Source organism: Centroberyx gerrardi, chromosome 23 (genome assembly GCF_048128805.1).
Source record: "Centroberyx gerrardi isolate f3 chromosome 23, fCenGer3.hap1.cur.20231027, whole genome shotgun sequence".
Taxonomy (NCBI): Eukaryota; Metazoa; Chordata; class Actinopteri; order Beryciformes; family Berycidae; genus Centroberyx; species Centroberyx gerrardi.
In genome coordinates, this window is record NC_136019.1 from 22727756 (window position 1) to 22750789 (window position 23034).

General features: G+C 39.7%; 1 protein-coding gene across 4 annotated transcripts; it reads right to left on the minus strand.

Annotated features, from left to right (window-relative positions):
* Positions 1–246: 246 nt before the first annotated feature.
* On the minus strand, positions 247–22476 carry alox12 (arachidonate 12-lipoxygenase). Of its 4 annotated transcripts, none has more exons than XM_071924072.2 (16): positions 22211–22476; positions 19166–19224; positions 17175–17321; positions 16709–16910; positions 14796–14877; positions 14542–14664; positions 13461–13567; positions 12822–12994; positions 9702–9845; positions 9039–9242; positions 8167–8253; positions 7113–7282; positions 6247–6368; positions 5459–5559; positions 2465–2635; positions 247–1700 (listed from the first exon to the last, which is right to left on the minus strand). In XM_071924072.2, the coding sequence occupies exons 3-16, from the start codon at positions 17319–17321 to the stop codon at positions 1521–1523; spliced, it is 2013 nt and encodes a 670-aa protein (XP_071780173.1). In that variant the 5' UTR covers positions 19166–19224; positions 22211–22476; the 3' UTR covers positions 247–1520. The 4 variants fall into 4 exon arrangements, with proteins under 4 accessions (XP_071780173.1, XP_071780175.1, XP_071780174.1 ...); XM_071924074.2 differs by having other exon boundaries at positions 16709–16906; positions 17171–17321; XM_071924073.2 differs by lacking the exon at positions 19166–19224.
* Positions 22477–23034: the final 558 nt, after the last annotated feature.

Here is a 23034-nt window from a genome sequence, read left to right on the forward strand (position 1 = left end):
GATGCCCTCGGCTATGCCGTGGGAAAAACAGGTCTATTTTGTTGCAGTCTTTGCCAAAACTACAAACATGAACATTTTACAGTTTGGAAATACACATAAAAGTCAAATTTAACTCCTTATATTAGTTGCTTTGTCAACCAATTTGAGAGTGACAAAATGACAATCCAATAAATTGAAAAATAAATGATGCTGTATGTTTTAATGAACTCTTTAATTTCTCCTCCTTGTTCCAAACTGAAAACCTAGAATATTAACTGCACTATCCTGGTGTTCAATCAAATCCAACTACAATCTATCTGGTCAATCTATCGATCTGATTTTATCTATAATGCTGTTTTCTATATGGGTGGGTTCTAATGCTGCAGGTGTTGGAAAGTCAGACATTCCAGCTCTTACTAGGAAAGATTCGATGGCATGATCCTTCGAGTTGGAATTCCAAGTCCAAAACTCAGTCAAGATTTCTCAAACTCAGGGTTTCTGAGATAGTTATCTGACATAACGTCAATATGGTGGAATATACTCTATACATTACTTTTTTTTTTTTTACATATATAGATATGTTTATTGACTTTAAGCTTTACACTTTACCCAACACACAAGTGCATGTTACAAGCAAAAATGTATATAAACAAATAGGATAAAAAAATAAAATAAGAATGAAACAAAATTAAATGACATGAAAACCAAAACATAACAAATCTCAGCTCGTAAATATTTATGATACCACTTTGTTACAGGTACAGCTACCAAATCTATAATTGTAGGAGTCACATATGGAAAATGAATACATCATCATCTTATCAACTTATCCTCTGCTCTTGATAATATTGCAGAAATGTTCCATGTATTATTAAAAACATTAGTTTTTGAGTGCAAAAGGCACGTCAAGAAATCAGAATATGTTCCATTAATATTTTATGCCAACTAGAGATTGAGGGGGTCTTGTCTGAGATCCGCTGAAAGAATATGTTTTTCCTTGCACAGAATGTTAAAACAAAGTTTTTTCTTGTGTACATCAGTAATATGTTTACAGGGTAGACCCAGAAGAAGAGACGCCAGATCAAATTCAAGTTCCATTGACCAAAATCTGTATTACTTTTAACATGTTAATAATCCTCAAAATACACTTCAGTTTGATTTTCAGCATCACACGACCTCAGATCCATCAAAACACCTGTGTGGCAAATGGTTAAATATTTAAATTGGAAATGTAAAGTTGAATTTACAGTGGCTAATGTTCTACGCTAACTAGCTAGCTAACGTTGCTAAATAATGATTGACATATCAGCTGTTGCATAGGGAACAATATTTTAGGTTGTGCAAAGAAAATCCCATTGGCATATTGGAGCCTACAAAATTTTTCTACATATCCTACTTGATATCCTATGTCAATGGTTTTACCCAGTCAGCAGCTTGAATTGATGTTATAAAGAACTGATCAGGATGATTTCTCAGGTCACCACCATATACATTTCTCTATGTCTTGGTGGTAAACTGGTCTCAGATTAGCATTCCTCTGACTATATGGTGATGCTGTTTTCTACGCGGCTGGGCAGGAGGAAAAGGTACGGAAGCTTGACTCCTTCATTCTGACTTAGGATGTGCTCCTCGATCTCCTTCAGCTCGATTCTGAATCTGTCAATCAGTTCCTGGGCCCGCCCTTCTGTAAAGTACTGCTCTGTGTATTGGCCCAAAGGAACCTAGGCAGGAGAAAATCAGGAAGGGAAAAACACAAAGAGGTTGGAGACATGTTGAAAAAGACAAGGAACTGTCTGTCTGTCTTTTCAAAGTACGCCGTTTGCAGCTATATTATTCTATTTGTCCTTTTCCATGCTGTGTCCTATTATTATTTGCTGCTGCAATGACCCAATTTTCCCACAGGGATCAATAAAATTTAATCTAATCTCATTTTATTCAGATTCCCATATTCCTCTCATTGTTACACTGCATATGTACTGATATTTTTAAAATGGTTCCACCTATTTCATACTGTATACATATTGATATTTTTATATCATAATATTAGTTACATACAGTATATTTATATATACATATATTTAATATTTTTGTATATTTTCATATTGTAAATGCATTAATTTACACACCCTAATAATGCTGTAAACCATACTTTTCCCCATACTTCTCATTCATACTTTCTACTTAACATGTGTTGCTTGCTACAAGTTGTTGCTTGCATATGTATATATAACCCCATTTTATTATTATTGTTTATATTTTATTTTTCTGTTTATATTCAATTTATATTTGCTGTATCCTGTTACTTGCTGCTGCAATGACCCAATTTCCCCACAGGGATCAATAAAAAAATAAAAGTTTCCTGTAAACTGATCATCATGGGTGTAAGCTCATTAAAATGTTTAAGAAGTACCAATTAGTAGTACGAGTCCAACCTTGTCCAAGTCATTTTGATGCGTAATAACAAACCAGACAAAGCTGGACTTACTGCATCTGGCTGTGGTCGCCCCAGATGCCATGTGATGGCCATCTCCACACAGGATTGGCTAACATCAGGAAGGGTGGCCATGATCATCTCCATGGTAACAGCATCCTTATCTGTGGGTGGGGGTTGTCTCATTGTGCAGGGGGTATTGGGTACCCAGGCACACCAGTCAAACTAACAAAAACAACAAAATACATACATACAAAAACAGGGGGTTGGAGGGCTTCAACTTTAGGGGAGGAGCTTTTTTATAACCCATAAAAATACATTGAGCTGAATACAGGGGGCAACAACAAACAAACCAAATGGGGAATGAATGAATTACAAATTCATCCCTCCACCATATCTTTTGACCTTACTGACAAAATTGTAGGCTCGATTAAAGGAATAGTTCACCCAAAAATGAAAATTCTACCATTATCTACTCACCCTCATGCCAGTTGAAACACAGGTGAAGTTTCTTTGTCCACATAACATACAGGGAGGTTGCCAGCACAACTCTGTTGCAGCCTTCGCCGAAACAACTGAAGTCACTGGGGACCAGTTCTTCAGAGTTCCAGAAATAGCAAAAAACGACTATAAAACTTGGGCATAATCCAAGCATAATCCAAGTCTTCTGAAGCTAAAAAATTGCACTGTGAGTGGAAAAGACCTATATTTACACCTATATTTTAGCGCAAATCTTCACAGCCGTTGTTTTCAAAAACGTCCACGCTTGTGCACACCCAGACCTCGCGCCTTCACGTTAATCTTCCACATTTCCCATGTTTACACTGCTACTCATAGGGATACGTCATACAACCTCCCTGTGTGTTACATGAACAAAGAAACCTGTGTTTCAACTGGCATGAGGGTGAGTGAATAATGACAGAATTGTCATTTTTGGATGAACTGTTCCTTTAAAGTGAAAATCTCACATAGACTGCCTTTAAGAATAGAATTAGAATTTGTCTTAGGTGAGGGTAACCTTCGAGCTGTTTGGAGGATTATATTTTTGCCAATAATTAAGAACAACAAATTGCCAGATTTTTTAACAGACCTTGGTGTGGTAGGAGGGCCTTCAAACAACAACAAAAACACAGCCTCGGCCTGCTCGTGTTTTTGAATGTGGTTTGAATGAAACCTACACTCAACCCATCTCAGGTTGAAAATTACAGGCCGGTTTCACTCCTCACCTTCCTTTCCAAGACACTTGAGCGCACAGTCTTTAATCAAGTCTCTGAATTCCTTTCTGAGAACAACCTGTATGATCCTAACCAGTCTGGCTTCAAACGCGGACACTCTACCGAGACTGCGCTCTTGTCTGTAGTGGAAACTCTGCGATCAGCTAGAGCTGCCGGTCAGTCCTCTGTTCTAATGTTGCTTGACCTATCGGCTGCCTTTGACACGGTTAACCACCAAATCATCCTCTCCACACTCGCTGAGCTTGGCTTCTCAGGATCTGCTCTGCGCTGGTTTGAGTCCTACCTCTCAGGGAGATCCTTTAGAGTGTCTTGGAGAGGGGAAGTGTTTAAATCACACTGCTTGTCCACAGGGGAACCTCAAGGGTCAGTGTTTGGACCCCTTCTCTTTTCAATATACACCACCTCACTTGGTGCAGTCATCCGCTCACATGGCTTCTCATACCATTCATATGCGGACGACACCCAGCTCTTCCTATCGTTCCCGCCAAACGACCCCACAGTCTCGGCGCGGATATCGGCATGCCTCGCCGATATCAGCGTGGATGAAGGAACGCCACCTTCAGCTTAACCTATCAAAGACTGAGCTCCTTGTCACCCCAGCCCATCCCTCTGTACAACAACAGATCAGTATCCAGCTCAAATCAGCTCAGCTCACTCCCACAAAGTCTGCCAGAAACTTGGGTGTCATGACTTGATGACCAACTAACCTTTAAGGAGCATGTGGCTTCTGTTGCTCGGTCATGCCGATTTGCCCTGTACAACATCAGGAAGATCAGACCCTACCTGTCTGAACATCTCCTAGTACAGGCTCTTGTAATATCACGCCTTGACTACTGCAACTCCTTACTGGCAGGGCTCCCGGCATGTACGCTGAAACCTCTGCAGATGATCCAGTACGCAGCAGCGCGTCTGGTCTTCAACCAGCCCAAAAGAGCACATGTCACTCTGCTGTTCATATCCCTCCACTGGCTCCCGGTTGCTGCCCTTGAAGTCCTTGATGCTCGCCTACAAAGCAGCAACCAAAACGGCTCCGACCTACCTGAACTCCCCATTCTACTCCCCAGGTCTACGCTCCCTCCCGCCCACTACACTCTGCCAAGGAACGGCGCCTGGTGCTGCCACCACAAGGCCCTAAGTCTCTAGCCAGACTCTTCTTCTGTGGTTCCTCGGTGGTGGAACGAGTTACCAAACTCCATTCAATCCGCAGAGTCCCTCTCAATCTTTAAGAAAAGGCTAAAGACCCAGCTCTTTAGTGAACACCTTCTCACCTGATGGACTGCGTAATCCAAAAAAAAAAAAAAAAATCTTTATCTGCCTCTATGCACTCTATGCATTACCTCGTAGCACTGCCTCGTAGCACCTATGTCCTGTTGGACCAGAACTTAGCTTTATGGCACTTACTCTCGTTGTTCTGTCCTGACTAGATCCTTACTTGTGTTGTATTAAAATCTCATATGTACGTCACTTTGGATAAAAGCATCTGCCAAATGGGAAATTGTAATTGTAATTGTAATTTTTGAACTCACTACCATTCAGGAACGTCTGCTGATATTTTCTAGTCATATTATGCTTCAGTAAAGCAGAAATATTACACATTTAACCTTTAAGGTAATAATTAGTGGTTAGGGAATGAATGTATTCAATGAAAGTCCTCACATGTATAGTAAAACATGTGTGTGTGTGTGTGTGTGTGTGTGTGTGTGTGTGTGTGTTGGTAGGGGATGTCATATGAAGGCTATAATATGGACTCTGGAAGCTGGTGTATATGGTGTGTGTGTGTGCGTGTGTGTGTGTGTGTGTGTGTGTTAACCACCTGTCCATTGTTAGTAGCAGCATGCTGGGCTGTGCTGGTGAAGATGGTGACTGCCAGCAGGGTGGAGAGTTCCTCTCTGGTTCTGAGCTCACTGGACAGACCTGAAATATATCCACCATGTAGTATACCATACACAGACTTTCAACATGTCCCCATCAGTCTATCACTGATTCAGCATTTACACTTAATATAAAGATAGAAGTAGATAGCCGTGTCCTTTACAACACGACACATTCTTTTAGAGATGGGCAGTATTTAAATTATTATAAAATTATTTTTATTAATTATTTGAAACACTTTTTTTTTATGACTTTTGAGTATTTTTTTTTGTAATTTGTATTTGACCTGAGTGAAAAAGAACAGAATGTAATTTGTATCAAGACATTTTTGGGTGTAGTATTTTTGTATTTAAAATACTTCAATTCCGTTTTTTAGAATATGTAAGACTAAATCAAATGGCGACTTCCAATATTTTGATTTCCATACATTTTGAGATGCAGCCCTGTTTTGACTCTTCCTATGGACATGTCACGTGGTAACACACCCTATTGAAAACTACAAGCTAAAGTTAAGAAAGGTAGGTGTAAGTCAAGAAAATAAGAAATAAGAAATAGTTAGCAGCTGAATTGCAGATTTAGCTAGCTCACTACTACATGAATTGGAGAGCACAGCCCAAGACAGCAGATACCTAGCTGCATAAATATCCTGCAGGAATTCTGTATTCTTCAAGTAATCATGAATTTGGCCAGGTGGTTGTACAGCCTCACTTCAGTTTAGTGATCACTGACCAAAGTTGGGGAGCTCTGTGAAGCCTTCCTCTGTTATATCTCTGATCCAGGCCTGAAGCTCCAGGTCCTCCAGCACCTCACAGTCTGACTGGTAGAACAACCTGATTATACCTGAGACAAAACTGATGGAGAGATGGAGTGGGGAACAGAGACAGAGATGTTCAGAGTTATTGCACATAGCTCTGTCAACTTTTAACTTGTTATATTTAGTCCGTGTGATCAACTATTAGTTGTAGGGACTGACAAGATACTGTTAAAAAACTACAAGATCAAATTTGGACACACTTAGGCTAAGCTACGGAGAGTACCACACCTTGACATACCCAACTGACGGCCATGGACGGAGAGGCAAGAAATACATCCATCATGAACAATGCCATAGACAGACTTTCAAGACATAATCTATTACAGATTACTGATTCACCATTTAGAACTGTAAACTGTAATGAACAGTAATCCATTAGATTACTCCAACTCAGTAATATATTCAGATTCATTCCAGGGAAATAGCGTTGGACCAAAGGTGAAGGACCCAATTGACACCCATGGAACAAACTAAAAGACTTGATAACCTTATATTATTAACACTAGAACGGCCAGTCCAGCGTCAATTATGTTTTGAATTTTAGCAATGAAATATCCGAGCTTTGCAAGTGTCCCTCCATGGCTTTTGACCCACTTTCTGTACAAATCAGTGTGAATGAATGAATTGGCGTGTATACTTATATTTACCCCCTTAAATTGACGGCTTATTGGCCTTCTCTTAGACCCTCAATATCCACTGGCCTTTCTAGTGTTAACAGGAATAAAGAAAACAGTGTTAGCCAGGTATCTGTACCCTGCGTGAGGATGTGTGTGTAGTCTACCTGTGTATGGCCTCCCAGAGCATCAGACTGTGTTCCCTGTAGAAATAGTCTCGGAGTTGGGAGGCTCCTCTCTCAGGGAAGTCATGGCGGGGCTGGAGGGAGCGGTAGGTCAGCACCTTGTACTCCCTCTGGGCCAGCATCATCAGACCATCACCTCCTGTAGATACCACCTACACACACACACACACACACACACACACACACACAGGAATAGGGGCATGCATGAATCCAAAAACATCATTATCATCATCATCATCATCATTGTCATTAAGATTATACTGGACCAAGTTCTGGGTGAAGTTCAATATACGAATTTCAGGTCGAATGTAAATGAATTCTAAACTCCAACCTGCATGTTGAAAGCAACAAAAATGCTCCTGATGAGGAGGCGGATTGCTACTCCTCCTAACTGCTTCTCCAAGTGATGTTTGGAAGATATTTAGATTCCCCTCAGTAAAAGGCACAATTCAGCAGAACACCAACTCAAGTCAAGACATTGAATAATGGAATTCTGGTTATTTTCAACCTGGGCCTTTTTCCTAGTTTTTGCCACCATGACAATTGGTTGTGATGATTTTGCATGTGGACGTTCCAATGAGTAAAACATGCCAAGAACACCTCTGAGCTCAAGCAACTGAAGCCTGTTCCTTCCTCCGATATGACCTGAATGTAGCAGTCTTATAATCACTTTTTGGATTCAACTGCTGGAGAGTGTGATTGTCCCGTGGGTGTGTGTTGGACAGCAGCGTTCCCGGCTAACTGAAGCTACGTCAAACCAGAGACTTTTATTTTTTAATAGAACCTCCCCCCCAACTTTAGGATACAGGAAGTAGCTAAGACTCTTCGGGCTCACTAAGAGCAACGTGCCCAGATGAAGTTTAAGCACGGATTCTACAGTATCTCCCCATGAAGACTGAGACTAGTGCTTGGGCTTTTTATGAAAATCCAAGGGTATTCCAAACATCTTGTGTCTGGCAAGGCAAATCAAGCCCATGTCAAATAGGTTCAAACATTTTAAAATCGTAATCAAATGTATTTTTCCAGACTGACAGACCCGTTTAAAGATGCCATCAGCGGAGATGAGCTGAGTGCGCCCCCTACAGTTGATCTCCAAAGTGTAGCGCAGATGAGGGGCCAGGATCTACAGAAGGAAGACAGAGAAAACTATTCAGGCTACAACATGTCTGTGCACTCCTTCACAGCCTACAGCCAAAGCAAACTACAGCTTAACTATCATGCCCAAACCCGACAGGACCTGAATTGCACTGCGCTTATTAATTTCTCACTTAATTGCTTGAGTTTGGGTCCATGGGAGTCAGTTGAGTATAACAACATGTGGCATCGGCCATAGTGAGTCCAATTGTGGTATTACAATTTTTATCATTATAATGGAGAGCAAAGATCAAGCAAAAATCACCAGAAATCTAATTGGAAGCCAAATCTAAATAAATAATCAGAGAGCATCCAGGACAAATGTTCCCCCTAAGCTGATAGTTTGGTGACCAAAGACTAATAATTTATCACATTGACCGAATAATATCTTGTCAATCCCTATGTGTAACAATTTACCACATTGACCAAATAATATCTTGTCAGTTATCAGACATTGCTCAATTTTGTCCCCAGACATTTAGACAATATAAGCATGTTTGAAAGTTGTGGTGGCGATTTTTTAGTAAATGCAGGGGCTTTGCCATGGCCTAGGGTTTAACGAACTAACTGAATTCTAACTGAAAAATACAGTTATATAGCAATTTATCATCAGCAAATTATATATTAAATATATATCAGGCTTTAGTCAGGTTTGGGCTCACAAAAAGCTAAATGGGCTTCATTTTGGTTTGGACAGAAGCTTTTCAGGTTCAGATCAGTCAAGGGTGACATGTTAATGGATATTATATTTTTTGCATGTGTGTATGTTTGTACCTTATATACAGGGTGTACAGCAGGTAGCTGTCTTAGCGTAGCCATACAGAAGACCTCCACCACCAGGTGAGTCCTGAGCAGGTGAGACAGCACCTGGAAGATCTGGAACTCAGAATGACGGACCCAGGTCTTAGCCAACAGCCAGGCCAGGGGTGGGTCTCTGGGCAGGAAGATGGGTGTATCCAGGCCAGGAGTCTGCCCTAACTGGGGAGGATGAGGAGACCATCTGTTTACAAGTCACAATGACATTTTTTTTTTTTGCCTGTTAAGCTCATTCGATCTGTATATACCTATACCAATACCATACCTATTTGAAAAAATATTTAAAAAAAATGAAAATAAAAAAAAAGTTTCTTGTATTTTTTGTTGTATTTTCTTGTAATTTTCTTGTATTTTTATATCAATATCAATGTCACTTTTACTTCTTGGAAAATGGAAAATCTTTTATGGTGATTTCATTGTGTGCCAGGAGGTGTCTATTTTTCGTTACTGAATCTGCTGCTGCAACAGTGCAGTTTCCCTAGGGATCAATAAAGTTTTATGTAATCTTATCTGTGCATGTGTGTGTCTGTGTGTGTTTATGCGTATGTGTATCAGTGACACATTTAAGTACAAGTATTCCTGTATTGGCACAGGTCTATGACCGGAGTGGATGTAACCTACCTGTATAGCGATAGGTATGAGTCCTTGGTCTGGGTGTTGGTACAGAAGGCAGAGGGGAGCAGCGATGTACTGAGGTTCACCCCTGATCACATTGGTGGGAATCCCATCCATGATGGCGTAGTCTACCAGGTAGATATTACCTGCCTGGACAAGAGAGGAGGAATAGAAAATTAGGAGGTGAAGGAGAGAGGTAGAAGGAAATAGAAATGTAATGGGAAACAGTGTCATCTGAAATGTCATGGGCAGTCACAGAAAATGTACCTGCCTGAGTAAAGAGGAGAGGACAGAACAGATGAAAAAAACTGATGGAAAGAACAAAGCAAGGGGTCATTTAAAGTCAGGGCTGGCACTCCCGATGAATAGGCAAATTCCTAGGGCCTCACAAATGCCTAGGGCCTCACACATCCTTTTTTTTTTTTTATATAGATACGCCAAGAAACCACAGCGCGAGTCAGGTATGTGTGGTTAAAACCACTTGCACCCCGACTTTCCCCTTAAATTTCCCCTTAGCTTCAAAGTTAGAAAAAACTTTTTTTCCTTACTGTATGGCAAGCCACATCCATATTCTGTATCTGCTCGTTCCAACACTTTCTTGAAGCTTATATTAAGTGAATATTCAATTACAAGATGCCATGTTTTTATGGCTGCGCCATTACATCAAATGGAAATGAAAAATTGTTTTTTGTATAATTTTATACATGTTTCCCTGTAATTAAGCATGACATATTTGCTATCTTTCCAAACCATGGGATCTTGAGTAGAATTTAAAAGAAAGTTCTGTGGGTCTGAACAAAGCTTGGGTGTTAGTTGCTTCATCTGCAGATAAGTGGTAGCAACTGCAGTTAACACTACTAGGTAAGTAGCTGACATTAGTTCCCTTGGTATTCAGTGTAGGCTAATAACAGGAGCTTTGTTTAGCTAGACCGCAAAATATTCAATCAATCACTAAATTTAGTCCAGGAAAGTTGGGCTGGAAGTCTTTTATGAGATAGTAACGAAAATAGATGCGAATTTGAGATGGTTCTTGGCAGTTTAAAGTTTAATGATTTGTTTTCTGTTAATATTTTACTGGATTCTAGATTGTCAAGTTCATTTAGGCTAGTTGTACAGAAGGTATGTAATGATTTCCAATTTAGAGTAGTATTATGTACAGTGTCAGTGGAATTTCACTTTTTGCTCTCCAGTCTGTTATTTTCTGATATTTTAATGTTGACACATATGCTACATTTCATAGGAACAATGTTGAAATTCTTAATAGGCAGAACTGAGGCAACAGAACCACAAGCCACAAGGGCAGAGGAACTACTGTAGACAGCAATAGTGAGCTGGGCAAAAAAGTGCCAGTATTGGTCAAGATAAATGAAGTCACCATTCTTTTGTTAACAGTTCTAAAGCCACTGCTGTCTTGAAAGTCCTCATTTTAAGCTCATGTCTACACAAGAGGAGAGAGCCACATTCACCTTTGTACTTATTACATTTTATTTTGATATTCATGTGCTCTATCTTATAATAGGTAACAAAAATACAGTGCTTTAAACACAAATTTTTTACTCCACAGAAGATTTTGCCTAGGGCCTCCAGCAGTTTAGAGCCGGCCCTGTTTAAAGTCACACTGATATGAAAGCTGACTTTTGTCGCCTGATTAGCTCATTCTAACTATCATACCATACATACACCAATTTGACAATTTATGGCAAAAATGTTTGTATTTATATATCAAAATCTCACTTCTTTTACTTTCAGGAAAATGGAAAATCTTTAGTGATGACTTCATCATGTACACGCTGCTCCTGGTGGCTGGCTCATGGTCGGAGCGGCGGCCATTTTTATGTGTACCGTTCCATAATATAAAACCTCCTGGCCTAGCTTCCGTATAAACCAACTTACAGCAAGTCGCAGCAAGGACCAAGCAGTGGAAACTGGCGTTGCGCTATCTCCGTGGCTTTGCTGTCAGCAGGGAGCTACTCAAGGATTTTTGGACCGACTGGGTTTAATGGTGCTACATTATCAGTCGTCACATTTTATTAATTTAACCTTAGTTTTGTAACATTACAAAGCTAACCCACTCACGCTGTGTGGCAGCCGGTGTGACACACTTTATGGCCTTAATGGCCAAACTTCCACTGTCACCATAGAAACTAACCATAGACGCCATTTTTCGTGTACTAGCCAAAATACCGTAGAAAACAGTGGAAAGGCCGTTCTATCCATTCAAATTCTTTGGTTTACACTTAACACTATGTCCCTATGTAGGCTATGAAAAGTATTTGAAATTATGTTCAGACTACAGCCAAACAACCACAGAAGTGTTAAACTATCAAAGAAGGTGTAGCAGCTAGTGTTATTGCCATCAGCTCACCAGTTAACAGTATCCACCCTTGTAAAAATAGCATTCCCAGACAAGGTAATTTGACTGTCAGTGATTATAACTTTTGTCATGAAATTAGGCAATAACAACGCTTATGATGGTGTAAATTTTGTGACTTGACAGTGACAACAGCCTACACCTACAGTGTGCGCTGCTAACATATCAGTCAGGTTGGCCAAAAATGATTTTCAATGTAAACACTTTTGGTAGGCTAGTATGCTAACAGTGGCAGTGAACAACTGGTTGTGTTTCCAAACTAACAACTTTTGCAGACTGCATTTTGACTTGGATCTGATGCGTCTGATCGGCAGATGTGTTTACTGTCTTGTCAACACATCTGTTAATGTTACATGGCTAGTAGCTAGTGTTAGTAGTGCCTTGTAGTTGTATGCAAATATTAGTTGCTCTGCTAAATTAGCCTGTTGGCTAGTTAGCTAGCTAACAAAGCCAAAAACCAACTGTTTGTTCAGGTTAACTGAGCTGACTATTCTCAAGCTACATCTCAGAGTGTTTTGGAGTAGAGACTAGGGCTAAAGACAAGAAGCAAATCTACCTTATCAGACTATTCACTTTTACTTATAATGTTATTGAATGGATGTACAACCACACCACAACAATCTTTTTACAGCCTGTGGAGGCTATATTTAGACATTATTTGTGCAGAGCCGATCCTGGACCTCTGATAAATTTGTGATGCCTGTATACATACAGACCTCTACACAGATATAAGCCATTGTTTCATTTAGCTCCACCTTGAGTTCCTTGTCCAGGCTGGTCCTAGGATCCAGGGAGCCCTGCACCATATCTGCTGTGATGGGGAAGTTCCCTGGCAGCTCCCTGCACCTCTGGATCATCCTGGGATTGGAGCCATTCAGACACTGGTAGCCAAAGAACCAGTCCTCCTTCCAGTGTTCCATACAGTACTCTGGGTTAAATTGACACATACTGGATCAGTAATCATAATCATAATAAACTTCATTGAAACCTAGTTTACAAAATGTTTCACATAAAAACAGACAGAATAGCACAAGGTCTGCTATAGATGAACCATGCAGGAAACAACTGTTACAGATAAAGAGAATACATTTTAGATTAGATAAAATCAGATTAAACTTTATTGATGCCTGTGGGGTCGCTGCATCAGCAAATAGTAATAGTTTACAGCAAAGCAGCAAAAATGTGCAGGTATTAATATTAACAGGTCTGCCTACATAGTTACAGAAATAAGAAATAAGAGGATAAATAAGTTATGCATGGATTATATAATATTAAAAATGATTCACATGGCATTTCTCATTTTTTAGACAGTATATTGAGTAACAGGCCTTTTATTTTTCCAGAGCCATTTTCCCCATCAAGCTTGTTGTAGAGTCTACAGTATGCATACCCACCAGCTATGGGGCTTCGCAGCTTCCAGAAGATCCGTTTGAAATCCTCCAGATCATCCCAGGACTTCCCAAATTTGATGGCCAGCTTCTTCAGAGACAACTCCAGCAAGCTGGGAGGTGGGGGTGGGGGGTTAGTTTATAGCCTACAGCATTCACAGTTTTTAGAAATGAAAAGAAAAAACAGCGAGATATGGAGTCGTAGCGGTATGTAGCAACTGGTATTGTAATAGCTGTCAGATAATGGAATCAATTTTCAAAATGTAAACTAATAACCTGTCCCGCTAAATGAGTCAAAATGCAAAAAAAAAAAATGACAGATGGAGCATGACAATAATTCACTGAATTTAATAACTGCCAAATAATATGATAACCTGTCAAAATGTGTAATGTCTAAAAAATGTATGTCAAAAAGTCAAGAATTTAATAAAAATGGATGTTGTAATAACTTTCCCTGATAAAGTAATAACTGGCAGATACTGTAATAACTTGTCAAAATGTCATAACATGTCCCTCTAAATAATGGATAATGCAGTAGCATCCTCAGACTGATTATCAACAAAAGTATAAAATTAATATTTTTATTGATAATGTAATACCTTACTATTAACCAGAAATTATTACATTTTAATGAGTCTAACATTTATGTATAATTATAACATCAAACACTAAACATCTATTACATTAACAGGTTTTATAACATTTTACATTGTCCAACCATTTACAGTAATATTGTATTACATTTTGACCAATTATTACATTATCAGTTGCTACAAGGGACTCTGACAGAGAGAGAGAGAGAGATAGAGAGATAATGGGAGGAAGCATGTTTAGCAATCACTAAATGTTCATGAAATGTTGCACCCCGTTCTTATCTTGATATTAATAATTCATGACTTATTAACCTTTTGCCTATAATGTTTTGTTATCTATGTGTTGTCTTTATATAGACAGATTTTTTTCATATTTGCTTTGAATTGAACTGAATTGAATCAAATTGAATCAACTGAATTGAATTGAACTGAACTGAACTGAATTGAATTGAATTGAAGTGTGTGTAAGTGTGTGTTTTTTCCGCATCACCTACGCATAGTGTAAGGATCTCTCAAAGTCACTCCTCTTCTCGTTGTCAAAGCGAACATCTGGGGGTAAATCTGCTTCTGTTTTAGCATGGATGCATTTAGGAATACCTGGAGCCCACGCAAGCCATCTGACACACACACACACACACACACACAATATGATAAACAAAATATTGATACGCACAAATACATGACACACATCCATACAAAAAGTGAAGAGAGCTGTCATTGTGTGTGTGTGTGTGTGTGTGTTTTGGACCTGTATGTCTTCTGTCTCTCCTGTAGTTCTGCTTTTCTGTGTGCCAGCAGCTGAGGTAAGGAGTCATCCCTCCATCTCTTCGCTGGAGAGAGACAGGAAGTGAGCGAGACAGGAAGAGTACCTTTAGCACCCAACACAAACAAAATCTAGCACTAGTCCAGGGTGAGGATGAAGAGAAGTATCAGCCTGCCACTGCCTCAGGGAGTGCAGTCAATGCACCAATAAAAATGATATTTGGCGAAATTATGTTCTAAAGTGTTGGACCAAGTCCATTGGAAATCACAGTAGCAGGTTCTGTTGTTGACTCTGTTCACAAACTTGTTAAATGTAAGTTTTTCGTGGTCTCATTCAAACACAACAAACGCTACAAACTCGTCCCAGTTGCATCCGATCTTGGTGATTAGTTTATATTCTGGTTTTCATGGTGGTCATGTGCCAAATAACCCCCATGTTAAAACTAAGTGGAATATTGCTTTATACAGTAACTAAACCCCACCTAAATCTGTGGTGAAGCCTGACACCCAATGGTGAAAAGTAGGGTACTGCACTGGTCATCTGCTATTGGCTGGTCTCTGTGCCCTGTGATGTCACCCTCTATAGAGTACAACAGGTGGTGACATCACCTGGCACAAAGACCAGCCAATAGGAGAAGGCCAGTTCAGTACCCTACTTTTCACCATTAGGTGTCAGGCTTCACCACAGATTTGGGTTTGGGGTTCAGTTACTCTTTAAATTAAATTAGCTACTACATTTGATTACCGTGTTGCTCTGGTCCGAGGTGAACCACAGGGGCAGTTTGGCTACGGGAGGGGGGAGCATCCACCAGCCAGTCCCTGTATCTATAGAGAATGCAGCCGCCTCTTCAATCCCCATCATGGCACATACTGACAGTTCTATGTTGGATGACAATATTTCAACCACTGCCACGTGCATATGATTGAAAAATGTATCTTATTTTGTTCTGCTTAAAGGATTTATATCACCGTCAAATTAGCCAACATATCATCCGCATTTTGTTGTAATTGTCAAGATGAGAAAAAGACTGCATTAAGACTGAGTTCCCACCTAATGATTGTGGTGACAGGAGTGTGCGGCAACCGCCATGGTTTTTCTAAATAAGGATGTGAAGCATAAGGTCATGATCACATAGGATGTGTCATATTCAATGGTGTGGTTGCAGCAGGCATGTGTCTCTGACTCTCTCTGACACAGAAAAAACATAGCAGCACCTGGAGTGACATATGTGTTTCACGGGTAACGTTAACTTTAACTACAGCCGCTTCAGAATGGGCTCCTCCATCCTCTTCTTCAAGTGCAAGCAGAGCTATCACAAACTCTCTCTTGTCCACTTCTATTTTTAACATTATCCCCTTTTTTTTACTTCAGGGTAGCTAGTTAATGCTAAATATTTAGTTGCATAGCTACAAGGATGATGTAACGCTCCTTGCATCCTTTGACTCACAGCTGAGCTTTATGTTCGAGCAGGAGAAAAAAGCCTCCAATCTCATGACCTAATGCTATCATATTAGCCTACTAATACAAAAGATAAAGGCTGCTGACACATAATAAGAATTAGACCTAGTCGGTTATCCAGTGAAATTTAACTAAGCACCATGCAGCTTTCCAGCAACACCCTGCTTCACATTAATACAGTTTTACATATTCACACTGGGAGATAACCACAGTCTTCTATACTGTTGACCACTGGGAGCTGCCCAGTACAACCGCAGTCTTCTACTGTTCCACTGAGCAGCTCCACTAGAGCAGTTGGGGGCTCAGTGCTTTGCTCAAGGGCACCTTGACAGTAGTTGTTGAGTGAGGGGAGAGTGTTTTTTCCAGTTGGTCAGGGGATTCAAACTGGCAGCTGTCCGCTCCCCTAACCTATGGACTACCTATAGGGAAATCAGCCTTACCTGTTCCCTCTCTCAGCTCCACCTTGATGTCTCCTACGAGCCAGCGGTAACATGGGAAGGTCAGCACTTGGTCTCTCTCTGGAGTCTCCACAGTGACATAGCGACAGAACCAGTTATCTTCCACCCAGTACCTCTGTTTCTCCAGTCTGACCAGTAGCAGAGAGCCCAGAGGGGAAGGGCTGGACACCTTGTAATCATCTACCTGACAGAGATGGAGGGATGGGGGATGGAGAGGGAGAAGAGAAAGAAATATACGGCAATGAGTGTGTACGTGGCAGAATATGTGTGTGTGTGTGTGTGTGTGTGTGTGTGTAAGCTCTGTGAAGTCAGGACGTGAACCAGATAAAGATTCCCAAGACAAGTGTGGACAAGATGCAGAAGCATTGAGAAACAGAATGTGAAATGAAAAGGTTGGAGGTGAGTTGAGTCCCTCCACACCACACACTGCTGTCACACACACACTTACTGCTCCTCTACAGAAGTCCAGTCCAGGGTTGTCCAGCAGGGTGCGCTCACTCTCCCCTCTCTCCCCCACCAGGGTCACATAGATGTAGTTGTTGGTCCCTGAATACTCTGATGTACCAGTTGCCACTGTTACAGTGTAGACTTCCATCTATACACACAGACACACGCACACACACACACACACACACACACACACACACACACACAGCATGTATACAAAGCACTGTAGGGTTCAACTGATGCCTATGGGTTTTGGAAGAGCGAAACCGATATTCCTGGCTTGAAGCTGCAGATAGCTGATATTTTATACTAATATTCAATTTCCAGTCAATTGACCATTTTCATGCCAAATAATTCCAAGTATTCAGTGTTTCCTTTAAGAATTTCATTCAGGGTGTCAGGGTGGAGAAGCCTCTGACACAGCAGTTAGACCATCATGGGACACTAACACTCTCCATTGAAAGCCAGACTAATGACATTTTTTTAGGTGTGTTAGCAGCAGGGTGAGGCAGGTTTCATTGCAGGTTTTACAGACTGTTGAGTAAAATCCTCTGATATAAAAATAATAATCACGTAATAATCATATGTACTAGCTGTGGCCAGGGCGGAACCTCCATCATATCATATGATGGAGGAGTAATCCCTTACTCTAGCTTGTTTGGCCATCACATGATCTACTTGTGAAACAACACCAGATATAGTATGGGCTTGAAACCTGTCTACATCAGCATTCAAATATGTAGTACAAAACTGACTCAAGGATGATGATACACAAATGTAAATATATGTTGGGTTGACCTAAAACGTGTTCTCTTCCTGGAGAATACATATCAGGCTATGTGTGTGTGTGTGTGTGTGTGTGTGTGTGTATGTGTGTGTGCCCTGTGAAGTTAGGACCTGCCTCAGGTGAACCAGATGAGATAACGAGTCCCAAGACAAGTGTGGACAAGAATAACACACACACACACACACACAGTGCACAATGTGAGTAGAAGTGGAGAAACAGGCTGTAAAGTCTATCACATTATCTAACGTTAAGGGTGTAAGTAGTTATCACACTGGGTGTTTAGTGTAAGAAGGGATAAAGAGCCGTTTAAAGTGATAATATGCAAGAGTTTCTTTACCTTGCCAACACCTTTGGGTATATGCGATCATCGCTTTGATGTTTTGTGGCCTAACATACTGTAATAGAGACACTCAGTAGACTGCACCTTCTTATATTTCTTCTACCTTCTTATATCTATTCCAAACTAACTGCTGTTGTTGCTTCCGTATGTCTAAAACGCATCACTTCCTGGGAAGCAGTGGATTTTTCCCGGGAAAGAGGGACCCCCGCATATAGGTGTTTACAACAGCAAATGCTAAGTGATTCATGAACTGGCTATTGGTTGTTGTATAGCAATCAGTGATAAGAGAGTAGCAAAACAAATGTATCATCCAGAGGATTAAACAACACCTGAAGAGCGCATGTTAGCTCAGTGTGAAGGGTTCAATGAGGAGGAAATTCACTGAAAAGTCATGTAAATATGGTATTTTTCAAGAGATCATGTCTGAAGAAAAAAGATAATTGTTTTGGTGGATTATGGGTGTAGTAATTTCTAAATTTTGGAAAGCAACAACAGTACTACTGTGTTTAAACAAATCACATCATGACTATGAGTGTGTATTCTCTGAGTGTATAGGTTTGAGAATGTGTGTGTGTGTGTGTGTGTGTGTTTGTGAATATGTGTGAATAGCCTATGTGTGTGTGAGTGTGATAAATAATGATGTCTTTACCTACTCTGTTGTCATAGTTGATTATTTATACCTTTAAGTGTAGATGGTTAGCTTATACAGTATGTCTACTTGGGATTTTGTGCGTGGAAGTGAGAGGATGTGGATGTGTGTGTGTGGCAAAATGGAGTGTATGCATTTGAATGTTGCACAACAATGATGAAAATGACCATTGAAATTATGAATATAGTTAATGTACAGTAAAAAGACATATATTACTTTGTCACTTGGATGTATCCTGTATCCTTCTAGTGTGTGTGCGAGAGGATTGGCAGATCCTAGCAGAAAAAACAACACAAACTCTGGATTAGTAAAAGGTCTATCTTCTTACATTAGACAATGCTATTTCCTTACAGGCACTTAACATACTGTATGCTAATGTGTTAGCATATGCTCAGGAAAGAATCTGAAAATATAGTCAGAATTCTGAGAATAAAGTCAGAATTCTGAGTTTAATGTCAGAATTCAGAGACAGAAGACAGAGTTCTGACTTTTTTCTCAGAATTCTGACGCAACTCAAATACATTTTTCACGTCATTTTTCACCTAATCCTCTTCCCAGGCAAATATCAAAATCAAATCAAATATCTGATCTGTCTTCTAAATAGGACCAGGATTTAGTCTAACTCTATGTCCCTATCTCCATGTCTATGGAGGCCCTGTATCAGCCACATCCTTCAGTCAGTATGATAAACTGTATGGTCTCATATTTCATCATCATCACACATACTACAGTTTTATCTTTTGTCTAAATCAGATTTGCAAACACTACAGGAAATGACACAAAAACTACCAACTCCTTCATTCTGAAATAACTTATAACACAGTGCAACTATTCTAAAAAATATATATTGTTTGTCAACATACTGCAGATATAAGACTACTGATTAGTTTTTATCTTTTTATTTTTTATATAGTTTATTTGATAGGACAATGCAAATTATCATAGTGCCACTCCATCTGGTTACAAACAAGCTGATGCAACTGATGTTCTGCATACAGAGATTATAGCTATTGCTTTCCAACTCCTGTTGGAAAATTTCAATTCATTAACCATCTCAATTTCTTCTCCTTGTATTGTTACTCTGAGTTTTTCTGATTGTAGTGTTTTTTGATGGAAAAGCAAATGGAGACAAAGTGAGCTTATTCTGGTGAAGCCACTGACATATTCCGTTCATATGTGATGATAATATCCCAGCTGCCTCACTTGACTTGACGTCTTAGCAGATGCATATATGACTGTGTCGTCTGCATAGAGCTGACAACCAGCCCCTGGACACCTTTAGGCAGGTCATTAATATAAAGGCTGAAGATCAGCGGGCCCAGGATTGAGCCTTGAGGAATGCCCATTTTGTTTTGTCGGAGGGCAGACTTTTTTAGGTCAATCTTCACACATTGCTCTCTCGATTGTAGATATAGCCAACTAACTAGAAGCTTGCTTGGAGAAAATAAATTTAGACAACTTAGACAGAAGGATCTCATGGTTGGAAGATATGTGAAAGATTTGTTCGTGGTGAACGACTCTTCATAAGGAAATGGGAGTCAGGACTCATTCTGCCAAACAAGTTGTTTATTCACGGCTCCCCAGCGCAACATGCAAGAATTCAAGAATTGAGTCTCGTTCACGAACGAGATGAGCTGTGAGTGTGTTCAGGAAATCGAGCTGCGAGTCGCACATGCGCCACAAATAGGCAGGGGGCTAGGCAAGGATCAGAGGCAAACAGGCTCTTTCTCTCGACTTGCGAACTGTTGAGTGAGTAATTCAGTCAGTCAGCAAGTCAGCGTGAATGAGCGAGTGAGTGAGTGATTTCCCCACAGGCATTGTAGCAGCTGATAATGTAATAAGTTGACAAAATGTGATACAATTCTAAATGGGTGGAAAATCTAATAAATATGTTAATTTAACAAAAAACATAACTTATTATTATTATCATTATTAATTATTAACTGCCGATTATTATGTCATAAGGGGTATAGCATTTAGGTAGATAGATAGATAGATAGATAACTTTATTGATCCCAGGAGGGAAATTGAATTGTCATAGCAGCCAAGATACATTAAAACAGATAAGAACATAAGAGGCTATGATGACTAAGAAGAAGAGTGACTAAATGAATAAAGATATAAATACCTGACTACTTTTAACTGATAATGTAATAATATTGATTAACAATGTAACAAGTTATTAGTCAATAGCCTAATATTCTTACATCATAAGTTGTAAGTCAAAAATGTGTTACACCTCTTATGAAGTAATAATCACCGCTTAATGTAATAATGTGATGTTATTTATTAAATTAACAGATTTTATTAGATTTTCCACCCATTTAGAGGCACATTTATTACATTTTGACAAATTATTACATCATCCAGAAGTTACTACATTATCAGTTGCTACATTTATCGTTAAAAATGTAATCTAATCTTAAAATAAAATGAGCAATTTTCAGGAATGTGCAGTAGAAACTACTCATAATGCCATAAATACACATTATATCTGTCACATGTTCAGTACTGTAACTCCCTACTGATGCAAGTATATGTATGGATACTGTTATATACTGTATATTGAACTCCTGATGTGGTTATTTCATCCTGGTAATAAGCTGACTATTGTTTTATAGAACCAAACTTGTTTTGCCAGTTGTGGGAGCTTTACCACACAGATGCAAATGAATGCAAATATATGTTGCCATTGTTGTTTTATTAAAATGGGATCTGGTCCAGTCTGATATGATGGATATGATGCAGTCATAGAATTGATCAATACTACACTGGTTGTCTGTGGGAAGCCTTTAACCTGAACTGACTCTGACACATTTTGAGATTTGAGATTTTAAGATTCCACACAGTATGTGCAAATATATTATAATTATAACCCTGGGTTTCAATGGAGTTTTAGTGTCTCATGGTCTAAATGCTGTTTCAGAGGCTTTTTCCACTCTGATAAGTATACAATTCTGGGGGAAACACTGAATACTTGGAATCAATTCAAAACTCCATATCAGTTGAACCCTACTTTTCCCACTTTACATTACAAATTTATACACAATTAATCCATACTGATGCAACACAGAGACAATGAACCTACTGTAAAACTCAGCTCAAAACAGTTATGGTTAGCATTTCCTCCACTCTGCATTTGAATAGCACAAGAGCAGCAGCACTTATGTAAATAATTACATAACCAGACTTGCAAGATAGTATTCATTCATATGAGTGTGTATATAAATCAGAAACCAAAAAGTAAAAGAAAAAGCTCACCTTGGTCCAGAGTAATGTCCAGTACAGAGTATCTGTTTCCTCTGCTGGTTTCTCCTCTTCTCTCCTCAGTTTCTGGGTCAAAAGTATTTTTCTTTCTTTTCACACTGTTTGTATTCTGACACCTTCCCTTCCCTCTTCCTCTCCACACCCACTCTTTATTCCTCTCTGTTTCCCCTCTGTTAAAAGTCACTGCAGGTCTCTACTGTACACTCAACCATTGCCCTGTCATCACACGGTTGTTTTTGGCATTTCAAAATGCTTGCAAAATATCCTCTGTTGGAGCAACTGCCCTCAAATCCTGTTTAGGTCTCTCTCCACACTGACTCTCTTACTTAGTAACTCAACTGACTTCTCTCTCTTTCTCACTCTCTCACAGCACAGTCATTTGTTTATGTCCGCACTCTCACCTCGCCCTTATACAGGCAGACACACGCACACACACACACACACACACACACACACAGAGAAATGCAAAAGGGAAGTTGGGCTAATATATGGGGCTCACACTGTCAGATAAGACCCACATTATGGAGCTTTATCTCTGGCATGTCAGTGACAACAGCTGCAAAACACTTGTAGACAGATATGCAAACAGAAACTTCACTTGAACTTAATATAAGAAAACTAAATTCAAAGAACTAGATAAATACTTATACACCAAGTTTTTGGTAGGCGGTCCTGTTGGTCAGCATAGACATTAAGTGATGAAAACATAGACACCAAAATTATCCATGTGTCCCCGGTAGATCGTTGGTTCAGCACTCCATACTAACACTTTAGCATTCACTTTGTTGACAGATAGTAGGTTCCATGCTAACACCTTA

Excerpts from the sequence above, each read along its gene's own strand:
- alox12 (XM_071924073.2), bottom strand. The coding sequence starts at position 17,321 with ATGGAAGTCTACACTGTAACAGTGGCAACTGGTACATCAGAGTATTCA. Across the intron at positions 14,665-14,795 it reads GAGAGACAGAAGACATACAG|ATGGCTTGCGTGGGCTCCAG; the intron begins GTCCAAAACACA and ends TGTGTGTGTCAG. Across the intron at positions 12,995-13,460 it reads GCTGCGAAGCCCCATAGCTG|AGTACTGTATGGAACACTGG; the intron begins GTGGGTATGCAT and ends AATTTAACCCAG.